This window comes from Colletotrichum acutatum (assembly GCF_030867785.1).
Source record: "Colletotrichum acutatum strain CBS 112980 chromosome Unknown BDZ83scaffold_91, whole genome shotgun sequence".
Classification (NCBI taxonomy): Eukaryota; Fungi; Ascomycota; class Sordariomycetes; order Glomerellales; family Glomerellaceae; genus Colletotrichum; species Colletotrichum acutatum.
In genome coordinates, this window is record NW_026849085.1 from 25,435 (window position 1) to 39,090 (window position 13,656).

Below are 13,656 nucleotides of genomic sequence, written 5' to 3' on the forward strand. Positions count from 1 at the left end.
CAGTCTAGAATAATGCCGTAATTTGCGCTTCAATACCTTATTGTACACTAGCTACCTCTCGAGACATTACTTGAGCGGCGAGGAGCACGCAGCACAACTTGACCTGACCAAGTGCGGCCGATATCATACGAAGACGAAGCGACTGTGCAAAGCTACTAGTACTCAGAATAGCCCATGGGCGTCGTCTCATCCCATCTTTCGCCTGCCTCTTTCGTATCTGTTCACATTACCCGTTACTTGCTTGCGCGAGACTAGTGCGGCGCCACATTGGTGACTCAAACTGTGATGATAGTTTCGGCACAGACGTTGTCATCAATATCATCACCTCAAGACGCATACGAAGGCCGCAGGCCTCTGGAGCTCTATGGGCCTTGAACTTCTCACCTCTGAGGAACTATGTAACTACCTTACACACCCCTGCCCGGGATCCTGGCCGTCCCGATTCCCCGCCGATGTTTTCCCTTTAGGAACAGACGGGGACAGGAACAGACCGGCCAAGGATAAGGACCCTGACCCTGGATAATACAGTCCTAACCTTGACTCGAGTCCATCTCCTCAAACTTCTAGCACCGCCTGGCTCCACGGCTCCAACATCCCAAGCATGTGGACCAGGCCACCACCCCGTAGCGGGGGGGGGGGGGATTGAGCTAGCGTCATTCGAATCTCGCAGATTTCTCAACGCCATTGTCGACCACGTCCTACCGGCCACAGGGCCACAGGCACTTACAAGATTCTGATTCTCAAAACCACGGTTGCTTTTAGGCCCTGAGGAACCACCCGTCCCGCTCAACCAAGACATCCACGCCCTCTATGGTGGCGCACAGGCAAGCCACCGCCGCCGCGCCGCCGCAGACTTGCAGTCATTGACAAGCGGCAAGCCATGTCTTTGCCTCGTGCCTCACGTAACGGACGGTGTCCGAAGTGCTGGCCTAGGAAGACCCTCGAGAGGCCCTGGCGCGTCTGGCCGCTCCAACCTTTCATGTCCAAGCTAGCAACTCGAGCTTGCGGGGTTTTCGACCAACACTGATCTCCATCTGCCACTTGTCACTTGCGGCAGGATGAACGATGTAGTGTGCGGCGTACCAGCTCAACTTTCAGCGTTTCCCTCGCCAGCAATGGCTTATTCTTAGTACCGTCCGTTGCCTTTGACCTTCCCCATTCCGACAGCGTTTGATCGGCTCCTTGATAGGAAGAAGACAGGACGACAAGACACAGACGCTGGCCAGGTGCATACTGTGTACTTCGTAGAAGCTCACTCACACCCCGTTGCAGGGATGGCTCTACCACAGGAAATGCTGATCCGTCCCGGCCCCGGCGCGTTGGTGCGTGGGATCGCTGGCCGGCCAGTTGCGTCTCTTACAACAGGCCGTCACTGCTTTGATGTATCCATATTTTGCCTCTCTTAGTAGCTCACAGTGTAAGCAAAGAGAAGTGTAGAGGCTTACTTGTCGAACGTTGGCCTTATTATCACGGGGATGGCATACCTCACTGGCCTACCCCCCGAGTCTCGAGTCTCTCAGCTTCGCATCTCTTAGTCGAGGATCAAGGCTTAGATGCGTTACAAGCCCATCAGACTTGTTTTGCATTACCTTCCAGAAAATCTTATCTCGCCAGCTATACCTTCTCTCCTCGATTAGGGGATCATTATTGCCGCTACCCACCTTACGACGACCATCATATCACGGGCATCTTCATGCTTCTCCCCTTCAGCCTCTATCACCCCTGACCCCTACGCCTTACCACACCGGACCCGGGTCTTGTCATTCTCTAAAGGTTCTTCACTTGACATCGCCAAGCAACATCCAGGCATACAGCACCAGCAGGCCGGATTGGCCAAGTCTTGCTGCCTGTCTTCACACATCAACCGCAGACCGCAGCAGCCATAACACTATTCTGCACAAAATCTTTACGAGCTGTTCTTGTCTCTCTGGCCCTCGTCGTGAGATTTGATTCTCCTTTAGTCCTAGGACTCCCGAGTCCTGATACGTTCGACCTCAGTGCCCCAAGTCTTAACTCGAGATCCCTCCAGTCAGCTCAGGAAAAGTGCCTATCTGAAAAGACCCGACATTGACTAGGACGCCGAGATATACTGGGTCGCTTTCGCAGCTCAAATCTGGATCCCAGCTCTCTCTTTTCAAAATACAGAGTCAAGACAACCTTGAACAGACTCCATTACAACTCTTCTGGCTCCGTTGCTGGCCAGCCGATCTTGCCCTGGCAAAGGAACGTAGGCGAGTAGATTTTTGGAAGGAAGGCCATTTGTTGCCGCATAGCGGTTCCGTCGGCCTTGGGCCTGTCAAATCCGTCACATTCCACCCTGCCACTAGCAACAATTGGCTCACTAGACCCTTGCAACATCACGCCTGTTGCGTGGCCGGTGGGCACAGCCGGCCGTATTCTTTTGCGGCAACGTGCAGATTCCCGCTCCTACGAAGCACCCCCGGCCAATCTCAGCCCCTAGCCAACAGCCCGGAGAAGAGTCTCGAATTGGTCGACAGGCGTTCGACAAGCACCACAAGCACCACAAGGCGGTGCGAGGACCCCAGTCCGGATACCAAGCCTTTCCCTTGACACAGGGCTTTCGAAGCCCTCCAACGCCTCACGTTTGAGAAACCTGCCAGCACTGAGCAGCGGCCGGTTGGCTGTACCTTACTCTCACCTTGTCTGCACCAGTCCATCGACATCGTTCGGAGAGATAAAACATCAGTCGGGGATTTGGTCCTGTCACTGAGATATGCTTATTGCCTCTTTGTGTCAGCAATAGATGCACCACGACCTTGGCCGTTGCAGAAAACCGCGGACAAGTCGCTTCGTCGACGCGGAACACGACCTCGTAGCCCGCAAACATTCCGACGTTCATCAACAGCAGCTTAGCAAAACGGTCTGGAACACAGAAGCTTGCCTCAAAGTCAACCGTCGAGCTTGGTGCGTATGCCACATGTTTCATTTGTCTCGTTTCCCCCCCGTCTGGAGCCGGAATATGTCCTTGTTCCTGTCCATATCACCAACACCCCATCTTCACCCGGCCCGGGTATCGGCTAGTCGCCCGCCCTGAACCTCGACCGTTAGTTAGCATAGCCACGGACATTACCTTATGCCAGATTTTATGACAAGATCGGGACGCGGTTGCGTGGCCAAGGCCATGCCTGCCCAAACACCAAATCGACTTGTAGTCTCATCGCGGCCAGTAGCAGCGAAATCCCCCGATGATCATTGTTCGATAGCTCCCGACGAACGGCTTAGCGGCCCCTTCTCATCAAGCGCACGTCCATCGCCCAGGCTGGTTATGGTCGGCTCGTTTGTCGGCTGTTCTGTTGCGGCGCTGCCTCCAGCCCAGCCTCATAGAACCAGAGAAGATGATGGCGAGACAAGGGACATATGCAAAGAGGAGAATGAAAAGGACCTGGACCAAGTTGGCCCATCTGCACGCTGCTGCAAAGATTGCTGGTAGGATTTCTCGATGCACATCATGTCCTAAAATAGTCGCCCTCAGCCCACAGCACCAAAGTGTCAGTGGTACAACCCGAAAGAATGCCGGTCGATTCTCAACAGCTCCAACAACAAGTCTGCTGCAACCGAGTGCAGAAGCGGAAGAGTTCCCTGCAGATTTTACCTTAGCAAGCCAGCCGAGCCAACGACGGGCTCTCTACACCCATCCACAGTGTACCCCAACACCCTTTGCATCTTACCTCGAAGCCCTCTCTCTCCTCTTCCTAAGTTCCCACCCTCTAGGCGTAGGTGAGGGTTGCATAAGGGCAAATTTCACCTACATACGTACGTGCCTCCTCCATCCCAGAGCCCGTTTTCTGTTGGATCAGGATCTATAGCGGCTTCTCCTGTCTTGGTACGGCCCACCTGTTGCAAAATTCCCGACGAGGGAGCTCGACGCGTGGTACCCACGATCATACAAGTCAAGCCATATCGACTTATTAGCCCCCTTTCAACCCAAATCCTTGTCTTGGGGACCATCAACGTTCACGGTTCACGTTGCCCCCCCTGCCTCCTGCGCAAGAGGTTGAGAAAAGCACCCCAGCCGAGTCCAAGTGGGCTTGTTCGACGGGAAATGCCATTGAGTCGCGGCACAGCGACCTTATTTTCGAAGCTGTTGCCGATTCGCCATCACCAATCCTTGGTGTCGACGCTTAAAGGCAGGGATCATGGGGTTTCCTGGTGACTTGTCCGAGGTTCCTGGACCCCCTGCTCTCTTGAACCGGGACCCTGGCATCCCAGCAGCGCCCACTCTCCGGTCGAAACACGTTAGTTACTTTGGTTGATGAGCATCTTCCACAGCCCTGTTCCTCCTCCTTGCTTCCTGGGTCCAGCAGCAGCAAGGATCCCGTCCAGCCCTCCACCACTCTCCAGAGATAATATTTCCGATTCTGCTCTCATGGCGCGGAGAGCCCCGGATCCAGTCCAGACCTAACGCCTCGAAGGCACCGCAAACCATCGTCACTAAAACCTCCGGCGGTGTTGTACCCGTCGAGTGACATGACGGCCCAAGACCACCATACATACCTTGCCTTGCCTAGCCTCCCTTGTCCGCCTACCTTACCCGCTTCCTCGTTGCTCCGACTAGACGCCGCTTGCTATTAGTCTTTTACATTTCTGCCACCATCCCGCAGAGCCACACAGCTTGTCATTCTTTACATCTCTCTACCCTCCGCCCAAACTACATCTGGTGCTTGTCTCCCCTACCGGCTTCCATCCTCCCCGACCCCACGCCGCCCTCTTTCGTTTTTGACGCTTGCTTAGACTCTTGCTCGCTGCTTGCATATATCATACAAGCTGACGGCCCTCTCGACGGATCACGAAGAGTCTATTCGCTAATCAAGCTATTGCGTAACAGATGCCATTCGGTGTCACCATCTTCGACAGTTGTATCAGACAGCACGGCAGCCGTGCCTCTTTCTTGTCTGCTCTGCAGTCCTGTACTCGGGAGGCGGAGTTCAGGCAGGCAAGCCATTGGGCATTGGAAATCTAGCCGGCTTTGGGTCATACAGAGCTACAGTACAACGGATACGCTTCAACATCGCCAAAGATAACCGCTGTGCGCTCGTTGCCCGGACGCGAAGAGAAATAGATCTTGGACAGGCTGAACCTGCAGAACGCAGGACTCACTCTCCCGGAGGATACCGCATTGCGCATCAAAGAGTTTCCTCGGGATCTTTAGCCGGGTGTTGGGTCAAGTACGGCAACCTCCCAACCGCAATACTCGACAAACCGTCTGTATGTTCGTGGAGCGCCGTTTGCCTACCGTCCACCGACTTGGGGAGCCTGTGGAGTCTTCTTTGAACCAGACTCGCGAGCACTGGTCCGTTGAACCGCGCTCCGCCATGGCTGCGTCGTCGCACAACCCATATCCACGATCTCCTAATCCCTCCACCAGGTCGTACGACTCGTCTTCTGTCTCATCTGCCACATCTCCGAGGCAGCCTACCCAGTACATCCCGCGAGGTCTGATGAACACTGGAGCGAGAACAACTGCAGCACCACCTCCTCAACCCATCGGTATCCCACCTTTACCGCCGATGAACCAAAACGCCTTTACGCCGTACACACCAGTGACCGCTGGCTCAATGATGGGCCGCGACTCCCTGCCATCGGCCGATTCCGTGGCAAGCACACCTGGCCCATCAACAGCTTCACTACCCCCAATTTCCCAAGCCCAGAAGAGGGCGTACAGGCAGAGAAGGAAGGACCCGAGCTGCGATGCATGCCGTGAGAGAAAGGTCAAATGCGACGCTACAGAGACAACGAGTTGTTCAGAGTGTTCAAGCCGCAATGTCAAGTGCCAGTTTACAAAAGAGACTAACAGACGGATGTCCTCGATCAAGCAGGTGCAGGACCTAGAGAAGCAGATGGAACGCCTCAGGCGGGACAACACCAACTTGAAGAGAGCTCTTCAGGAGCGGGACGGTGCGATGGACGTAGATCCGGATGGTCTTGAGCCGTTGCCCCTTCAGCTACCGGAGCTAAATGCCGACATCAAGCGAAGGAAGCGGCCAGCCCCTATTCACGACCTGGCGCGGGCAAGATCGAATATGCGCATTTTCTCCAGAGGCATCTGGAAAGCACCTGCTCAGTACCGACAGGCACCTTCGACGCCATTGTTCGACCCTCAGAGACCTGAGTTGCCTCCCAGGCAGACGACTGACCAGCTCCTACACACGTACTACGGCTCTGCGCACACCATGTTCCCCATCCTTCATTGGCCAACATTTCAGATGGGAGTCGAAGATCTCTACAGAATCGGCAACACAAAATCCGTGCAGCCGGCATGGTTATCGACGTTCTTCTCGGCTCTGGCACTCGGCAGCCTCTTCAGTCAGGATCCCCATCGCGCATTTCGGGCCGCGGAACTACTGGAAGTTGCCAGGGGCATGATCGACCCTTGGAACAACGACTACGTCCTTGACAACGTACGCGCACTGCTTCTTGTTACTCTCTGTCTCAATGAAATGAACCAGAAGTCAGCTGCCTGGACATGGCTAGGCACGGCTGTACGAGCTGGACAAGACTTGGGATTGTACTCGGAATCCGGACCGTGGCCTGTGATTGAAGGCGAAATGCGACGGCGGGTATGGTGGACGATCTATATTCTGGATAGGAGTCTGGCTCTCGACCTCGGACGACCGGTGTTGATCGACGACACTGACTGCGACGTGTCGCTCCCTGCCCCGGTGGACGACCATTACATTCACGAGGGAGGCATTATGGTTCCTCCTGGCCGTGAGCCCCTGAACCACTCCCTCTTGGCTGTGATCAACGTCGTCAGGTCATACTCTTCTTTGATCAAGACACTGGCTGCCCCAATCGTGGTGCCCACCAGGCTCGCAACCTTCGAGACGCACTTCAACGCCTGCCATGCACTATTCCCTCAAGTGTGTGACACAGCCAGCACAGGGCAAATATCGCCTCACCTCCTGACGCCCTACACCTACCTTCTCCACGCTCGATTCGCATTACACCGCCACAACCTGGCTCCGACCTGCCCGTCCGATGTACGTCTTGCTGCTATGGAGCAGTGCACTCACATTGCTCTTGAAACAGCGTCGCTCCTCTCGCGTGCAACCCCAACCCTTGCCGACGGCGCTACTGCCCTCCTCACCACCCACACCTTCCGCTGTGCTCTCTTCCTCCTTCTGGCAGGGTACTGGGACCATGCAACGACGTGTCTGCGTGCTCTAGCGACCATAGACTCGAAACGCGATGTTGCCATCCCCTGTGGACGGTTCCTCGCCTTCTTCGTATCTACACTAGGCACAAAGCGCACCGAGTATGCGGCATTTGTTGCCCGAACGACGCCTCCGAAACCATTCGCCCCGCCTCCTCCACCGCATGGCCGTCCCGGACCTAGCCCGCTGCAGGAGGCTCTGATGCAGGACGAGGAGCTCCTGGCATATGTCAGCGCCGATCTGCAAGCGGCACCAGACTCGGCCTGGGTCTGGGCCGGCGGCGAGCGCGAGGCCATCCTCTCCCCGACCTCCCCCGGATCGATTACAGCTTCTGGCGGTGCCAGCAGCGGGCTCTTCAGCGCTGAGCAAAGAACTGGCTTGAGCGATGAAGAAGTCAAGGAGTGGGGAGGGTGGGAGCGCCTTGAGGCAGCCTTGCGAGGGCTGGCCTCGGGCAACACGACGCCCACGCCGACATCTGCGACTTGGACGTCTGCTCTACCCGCCGGGATCAAGACCGAAGGCACACCGACGTTACCGAGCATCATGCCGGGCCCCGGCGAAGGCAGCAGCAACAACAGCCCAACAACGAGCACCAAGGGCCGGCCCCAGGACAGGTTGAGCATCGCAAACATCATCTAGAGAGGACCAGGGCTCAGAACCGAACCTCATGCTCTCTTCATGAAGCGGCTCAATCTTGCATAGCACGGGGCAGGCCGATGTATCGGAGCCCCTATCTATAGGGGTCCCCAAAAGCTGCTTAACAACCAATTCTTGATGTTTCATTACATCAAAACAAGTACCAGGCAACAAATCATGACTGTTTACGAACGTCACGGAAATGAAGCCATGTAGACCATGTCAGGCCCCTATAAATGGGTCTTTGTCATGACGGTCCCATGACAGTAAGCCGGATTCGAAGAACGAACTCCGATGTACGATAAGGTGTTGACACGAGGGGCTTACAACGCCTTCAACACTCTCTCTCGTCAACTTTTCTTCTTCTAAAAGAATTCCTTTGCTCCGATCATCCCTTTTTCTCTATCTTTTTTTTTTCCATCCATCATTTGGATCTCAACAAAATCTGAGCGGGCGTAGCCATACAGGCCCCCTCAAACCATTCGTTAACACCTTAATGTCTGCACCATCTTAACAGCAAGAGGCGAGGGGGGCGGAGGTACGGGGTCAGTCCAGAAGCTTGTTCCAGGTTGCTTTTTCTTTTTTTTTCTCTTTGTTCACGGCCCGGTTCGCTGGATGACCGCGCCTGGGTAAAATAAAAAAAAAGAGTTGCAGAAACTTCGAAAAGAAAAGGGCTATGGCATAAGGATGGTTTTTTCGTAATGGATGCGGCACAGCGAGGAGGCGCAGAAGGGGGTGGGGAAGAGGCCGGGCCTTTTTTTCCTTTTGGTGCAATACCCAAGTAGAGAGGATGAATTGGGGCTGGAAATCGGTCTGGATTGGGGGCTTTTTTTTTTTCTTTTTGTCTATATGGCATATCGCTACTTGTTCATCATTTTTCACCGTTTTCTCGTTTGTTGCTGTACCACAGGCTTGCAAAAGGGTTTTTTTTTGTTGTTGTACGGAGGATTTGGGAGAAAAAAGACGAAGGTGCAACTACACTCGAAACCTTTTTTCTCTTTGCACAAAGGAAACCTTTTTATGTACAAATGAAGCAAGAAATGAGCCTGAGGACTCGCAGAGGCATGGTACTCGCGAGTTTCTTTTTACTACAGGCCATGATGAACAATTCTTTCTTCCCTTGGGACCGTCATTGGATTGTGAGGAGCATGGTCTATATCTGGAGAAGTTGCGATGGCTTCATGGTTTGCAGTGTTGGGGGCGAGCAACTCTGGACTAATCACGAGGGTTTCTAGTGCTGGTCACAGCGGCTTTCGAGCAACGCCATTTTGCAGTTCGAGTCGTCTAGGTGGTTGGTCACGTTGGTAAGTACCGCAAAAGCTGCCAAACAGCCTCAGGACGGTCACGGTGAGATCGTGGGATTCAAAGCTTTGGCGACCGACAAAAGAGACTGGAAAGAAGGAATCCCCCTTCGGAATCGCAGCTTTGGAGGCCGCCCCCACGAACCCCCGTCTAGTACACCAGAACTCATCAGAATCGCAATACCACTGGCAAGGCAGGTTTGGCTCGCAACATCAACAACGAGCTTTCTCGGCAGCGACTCCGTTACAATTCTCTTGGCAGCATGCCGGCTTGGCGACCGCTCTGCCGGCTTGTTTAGTCCCTCTTCCCAAGTCCCCCCCCCCCCTTTAGCCGCCATCGATAACTCAAATCATTATGTCGAGGCACTCCACGCCATCATGGAAACGAGGTTCTTCCATGCCTATGTTATCATCGGTTTGTCTTCCACGCCCGGGGCCTTTCCCGGGAGAAGGTAGAGGCGCAGACAGGGCTTGGGTCGGATTGGGGGCTTCGCTTTGGAGTATGGTAGTTGCTTCGCACTTCCGACAAGAGCTGGTTGACACGTGTGTCGTTACACTAGGGACCAAAGTGACAGTTACGGATCGTGGAGATGGATCCTACGTGGTTGGTTACACTAGGTGTCTAGAGCTCTTGAATCGTGGTGCTGCTGCGCCTCTCTGTTTCTACGTGCTGGAGAGAACTTGGATGAAAGGGAAGATGTGACGCAAGACTCATTCGCACTAGGTTCTTTAGCATCCTCTCCGCACCGACCTCACAGTGGGAAAGGCTTCATCGCGTGTTTCTTCAAGTTTGACGTCGGTGACAGGTCTATCCCGTAGCACGATCTAGCTTCCACCTGCCACCCGTCGCTCCATGGGAGGGGACTGGGGGGCCGAGGGGGGGTTACTGCTTAGATCGTAAGGGAATTGGGGACCAGAGAGCCGGGGAGTCCACCTGAGGAGAATTCACAGATGGAAGAGGAAGAGGAAGTGAGGGTGGGGCTCGGGGAGGGTGGTATCGTCTTCTCTAGGCGTCGCTAGGATGGGAGGCTCAGTGATGTTACGTGACCACTGACCACTGTGTCATTCTGGCACAGCGAGGAGGGGCCGCGAGCGATTGAAGGTAGTAAGCATCACCCTACTTTACTCTACTGGTCCTCCACCTGCAATGTGTGATGGTGGTGCCCTGACTAGTGAGCCAAGTCTCACGGTCGTTGCGGGAACCGAAGGCAGATGCGTGTCATACTTGACACAAGGATGGCATGGGGAAACCTTCTTTTCTTTCTCCCCTTTGGAGTCCAAAGAAAGCCAAGGTTTGCTGGGAGTGGACGGGTGATGTTGCGCAGGCTTGATGTCAGCGATCGCCTACGAGTTCCTGGCTTGAGGGGGAGGGGAGATTGTCTGTAGTCCGCATAGCCTCTAGACTTTGTTGGTTCGGTTCAATTTGCCGCTACGACACATATCAAATTTCTGTCTTCCAACGTGAAAAGTATCGAGATGGGTGTGTTTTCCCTTCTTTTCGTCTTGACAGCACCGACCAAAACTTCAAGGTCCTTCGGCTCGGCTGTTATCTTCCGCCCGTCTTGGGGGCGGAGACTGTCCGATTAAACGAGAACGAACCTCACGGTCCCTTGAACACCCTCCACCTTCACTTTTCCCAACTCGCTCAGATCTTCTCCCTCCCCCCCCTCCCCCGGCCCATATACTCGCTCACTCTCGCCCCTTGCTCGCGGTACGGATAGAGTCTACACTAGAGAAGGGAGGGGAGGACCCGCTAGTTTAAACTTGGTGATCCCCGGGAGTCCGGGCCGGCGATGATCGAGGGATTGGGGTGACGGGGTTGATGCTAGAGGATTAACGTTCCGGGATGATCAGCAGCAGCTATCCTAGCTATCCTAGCGTGCCTTTTGTCAGATTCAGTGTTTGTCTCGCTTATTTCGTAGCCTGGACCCTTGATCGTCGATATCTACGCTCTGACCTTTTGGGGGTTTAGTGATGATTGTTGTTTTGACAAGGTCGCTTGGGTCGTTTGCGGTATTTGCGGTGTTAGGCGCTAATGTGTGTCTGTGTGTGTGTGTGTGTGGAGGGGGGGGGGACGATGGAGACTGGAGAGAGGGGCTATGGGGTTTTCAAAACTCCTGTGAGAGTGTCGCGAGTTGTATTTGGCCGCGGATTAGTTCTGCGCGTGGCGAAGCGTGTAAGAGATGGTGATGGTTACAGTCAGCCCACCTTGCCCACTTCACCTGGGTTAGACCATGAGTTTGTTTTTGTTATCGGGACTGGATAGTCTCACCGTGTTGCAGAGACATCAAATCCATATTACGCTCGTATGATTTCGACTCTGTGGACTGATGTCCAGCGATCGCGTGCTCGTGTCAGTGCCCGTTCATGAACCATGTTTGTGGGTTTCGCGCTTCTTAGTGTGCGATCCAGCTGGGTCTCTTCTGGATTACGAGTTCATCATTACATTATGTAATCGACCGGGCAAAGGTGTGTTTCTTTCCCTTTCTGAACCCTGTTCCGTGGGAACAAAAGGAACAGCCTCAAAGAGGAAAAGTTCTTACCAGAGAAGGAAAGAATCAAAAGAAAGAGCCCGAAGAGTGGCTTTGCCAATCGCGGTGAGGATTTGAGCCTCACGCGGGGGTCGAACCCGCAACCTTGAGATTAAGAGTCTCACGCTCTACCGATTGAGCTAGCAAGGCGGGTCTTGTGAAGTTGTTGAGTGGCACCTCGAGTTGAGGATCCGAGTAGCTTAGCGCTTTGGTCGCCCAAGCCGCGCCGGCGACGAATTCAACGTCGAAAGCTCCGTTCTTCTTTTCCCCGGCGCGGAGGGGGCTGGGTCGTGCCCGCGGCGGCAGGCCCTGAGAGAGGAAGCCTTCGGGACGAAGGGCACGAAGGTCAAACCGTCCTTGGGCCTCTCTCGACTGACAGTGGGGTTGCTTTCGAGACGGCTGGCCTGCTAGTCATCTGCCCCGGTCTTTGCTCTGGTGTTGTGCATCGGCATCTCGTTGGCTAAGGTACCTAAGCGAGAACAGGCTGCAATGAATGTTGAGGCTTCAGATTTCAGCTAAACCACAAAAAAATTCCGCTGTTCCAGAAACGGTCGACTTGGGTTGATTGGGTTGAGGGATAGTACCCGGGTTTCTAGATAACCTGCTCTCGATTGCCTGCGACTTTGTAGGTATGATGGAATGAAGACCTGTCTAACTGGACTGTTCCTTAGCAAAGGTAACTGCCGCTTCCTCACAGCCGTAACCTCCTCTGAGATACTTGTTTAAAGGTCTCTCGTTCAACATCTGCCAACTACCACTTGGCATTCGTCACTGTACTCGGAGGATAACCATGACCGCACGTGCTCCACGTCTATAGTCTTCCAACTGGTCGCTCAAGAGTTTGACACTTTCAAGCCTGTCAAGTGAGATCACCTTTTCCTTATAGCCATTCTTCTCCCAAACAGTCTCGTACACCGTTGCGACAACGAAACCGCCAGGGCGGACAATCCTCACAAACTCGTCAAAGGCTTCGGGTCCCACGTGACCCTCAGTCATCGTACCGACGCAGACAACAACATCATAGTAGTCAGATGCCTGCGTCAAAGGCTTGGAGAGGTCTGTCGTGCTCAAAGACTGGTAAGCGCCAGATCTCTGAGCGACCTTCAGCATCCCTTGACTGAGGTCTATGCCATCTATCTGCGTGGCTCCGAGCCTCGCGAGATTGACTCCAACAAGGCCTGTTCCGCATCCAGCGTCTAGGATTTTCGACGTTGCAACGGCAGACGGACCGACATACTTGATCACGTGCTCGCTGGCAAGGACTGGCGCGACGTAATCTTGGTCTGCGTCTAGTAGGTCGCGATTGTAATTTTCGGCCCATTCGTCGTAGAGAGATTGCGTCTCCGCGATGCTGGTTAAATTCAAGGCGCGCTCAATAGACATGTCGGCGAACAACGATCGGCGATGACCTCTTTCCCAGATAATTGGTCAAAGGCGGGAGCTTAATGTTGTCATGAAGGGGAAACTTCTTGTGATGGTGGAAAGAATCGTCCTAGGCCGTTGAGGATGTCAGATGCTGTACTATTATCAAGCAATACTTCAACACTAAGCGAGAATGACGTTGAGTAGCGCATTCAACAACATGTAAGATATCTTACCTTATGCTGATTGGCGCTGCTGTCTACCTGAGCACGTGTTGAAAGCAGATCAACAACTTTCTACCCAGTAAGGATCACTTTAAGATCCTTTACTAATCCCATAATTAACTAAGCACACACTGAACCTGGGGAAGCCCAATCAGCGTCACCATGTGGCTGGCTCCTGCTGACTGATTCTTGTTGCACCGGCTCTTCGGACTCTCGGACTATGCGGGGTCGGGGTGTCCGTGGCTTACATTAGACACCGCCAAAGGACTTTCGCACTTTGCGACAATATGACGATCTAGGGGGGGTCTGGGACCTTGTTTTCTTTAACTCATAACAATTGGAAATCATTGACATGTATTCCTATTCAGAGGCAAACGCGGCTTGAGGATCGGGTCCATAAATACCAAGGGCATACTTCCAACCAGAC

At 54.0% G+C, this 13,656-nt stretch overlaps 3 protein-coding genes and 1 non-coding gene across 4 annotated transcripts; 1 reads left to right on the top strand and 3 right to left on the bottom strand.

The window, feature by feature from the left end:
• Positions 1-47: 47 nt before the first annotated feature.
• On the bottom strand, positions 48-3,906 carry BDZ83DRAFT_654532 (uncharacterized protein; the record flags this gene model as incomplete). The annotated part of the gene is made up of 8 exons (XM_060510726.1): positions 48-152; positions 326-394; positions 728-808; positions 1,446-1,493; positions 2,654-2,921; positions 3,092-3,174; positions 3,614-3,646; positions 3,775-3,906. The coding sequence occupies 8 exons, from the start codon at positions 3,904-3,906 to the stop codon at positions 48-50; spliced, it is 819 nt and encodes a 272-aa protein (XP_060361743.1).
• Positions 3,907-5,228: 1,322 nt separating this feature from the next.
• On the top strand, positions 5,229-7,814 carry BDZ83DRAFT_584698 (fungal-specific transcription factor domain-containing protein; the record flags this gene model as incomplete). Its single annotated transcript, XM_060505784.1, has 1 exon — positions 5,229-7,814. One exon carries the CDS (start codon positions 5,229-5,231, stop codon positions 7,812-7,814), a length of 2,586 nt encoding a protein of 861 aa, XP_060361744.1.
• A 3,906-nt stretch (positions 7,815-11,720) lies between these two features.
• BDZ83DRAFT_t215 lies at positions 11,721-11,793 on the bottom strand. Its single transcript has one exon. It is a non-coding gene; the product is annotated as a tRNA-Lys (tRNA).
• Positions 11,794-12,155: 362 nt separating this feature from the next.
• Positions 12,156-13,332, bottom strand: BDZ83DRAFT_631173 (S-adenosyl-L-methionine-dependent methyltransferase). Its single transcript, XM_060508891.1, has 2 exons — positions 13,242-13,332; positions 12,156-13,135 (listed from the first exon to the last, which is right to left on the bottom strand). The coding sequence occupies exon 2, from the start codon at positions 13,024-13,026 to the stop codon at positions 12,412-12,414; it is 615 nt and encodes a 204-aa protein (XP_060361745.1). The 5' UTR covers positions 13,027-13,135; positions 13,242-13,332; the 3' UTR covers positions 12,156-12,411.
• Between the last annotated feature and the right edge of the window lie 324 nt (positions 13,333-13,656).

What these genes read in the sequence shown, in the direction of transcription:
- BDZ83DRAFT_631173 (XM_060508891.1), bottom strand. Translation starts at nt 13,026, where the DNA reads ATGTCTATTGAGCGCGCCTTGAATTTAACCAGCATCGCGGAGACGCAA.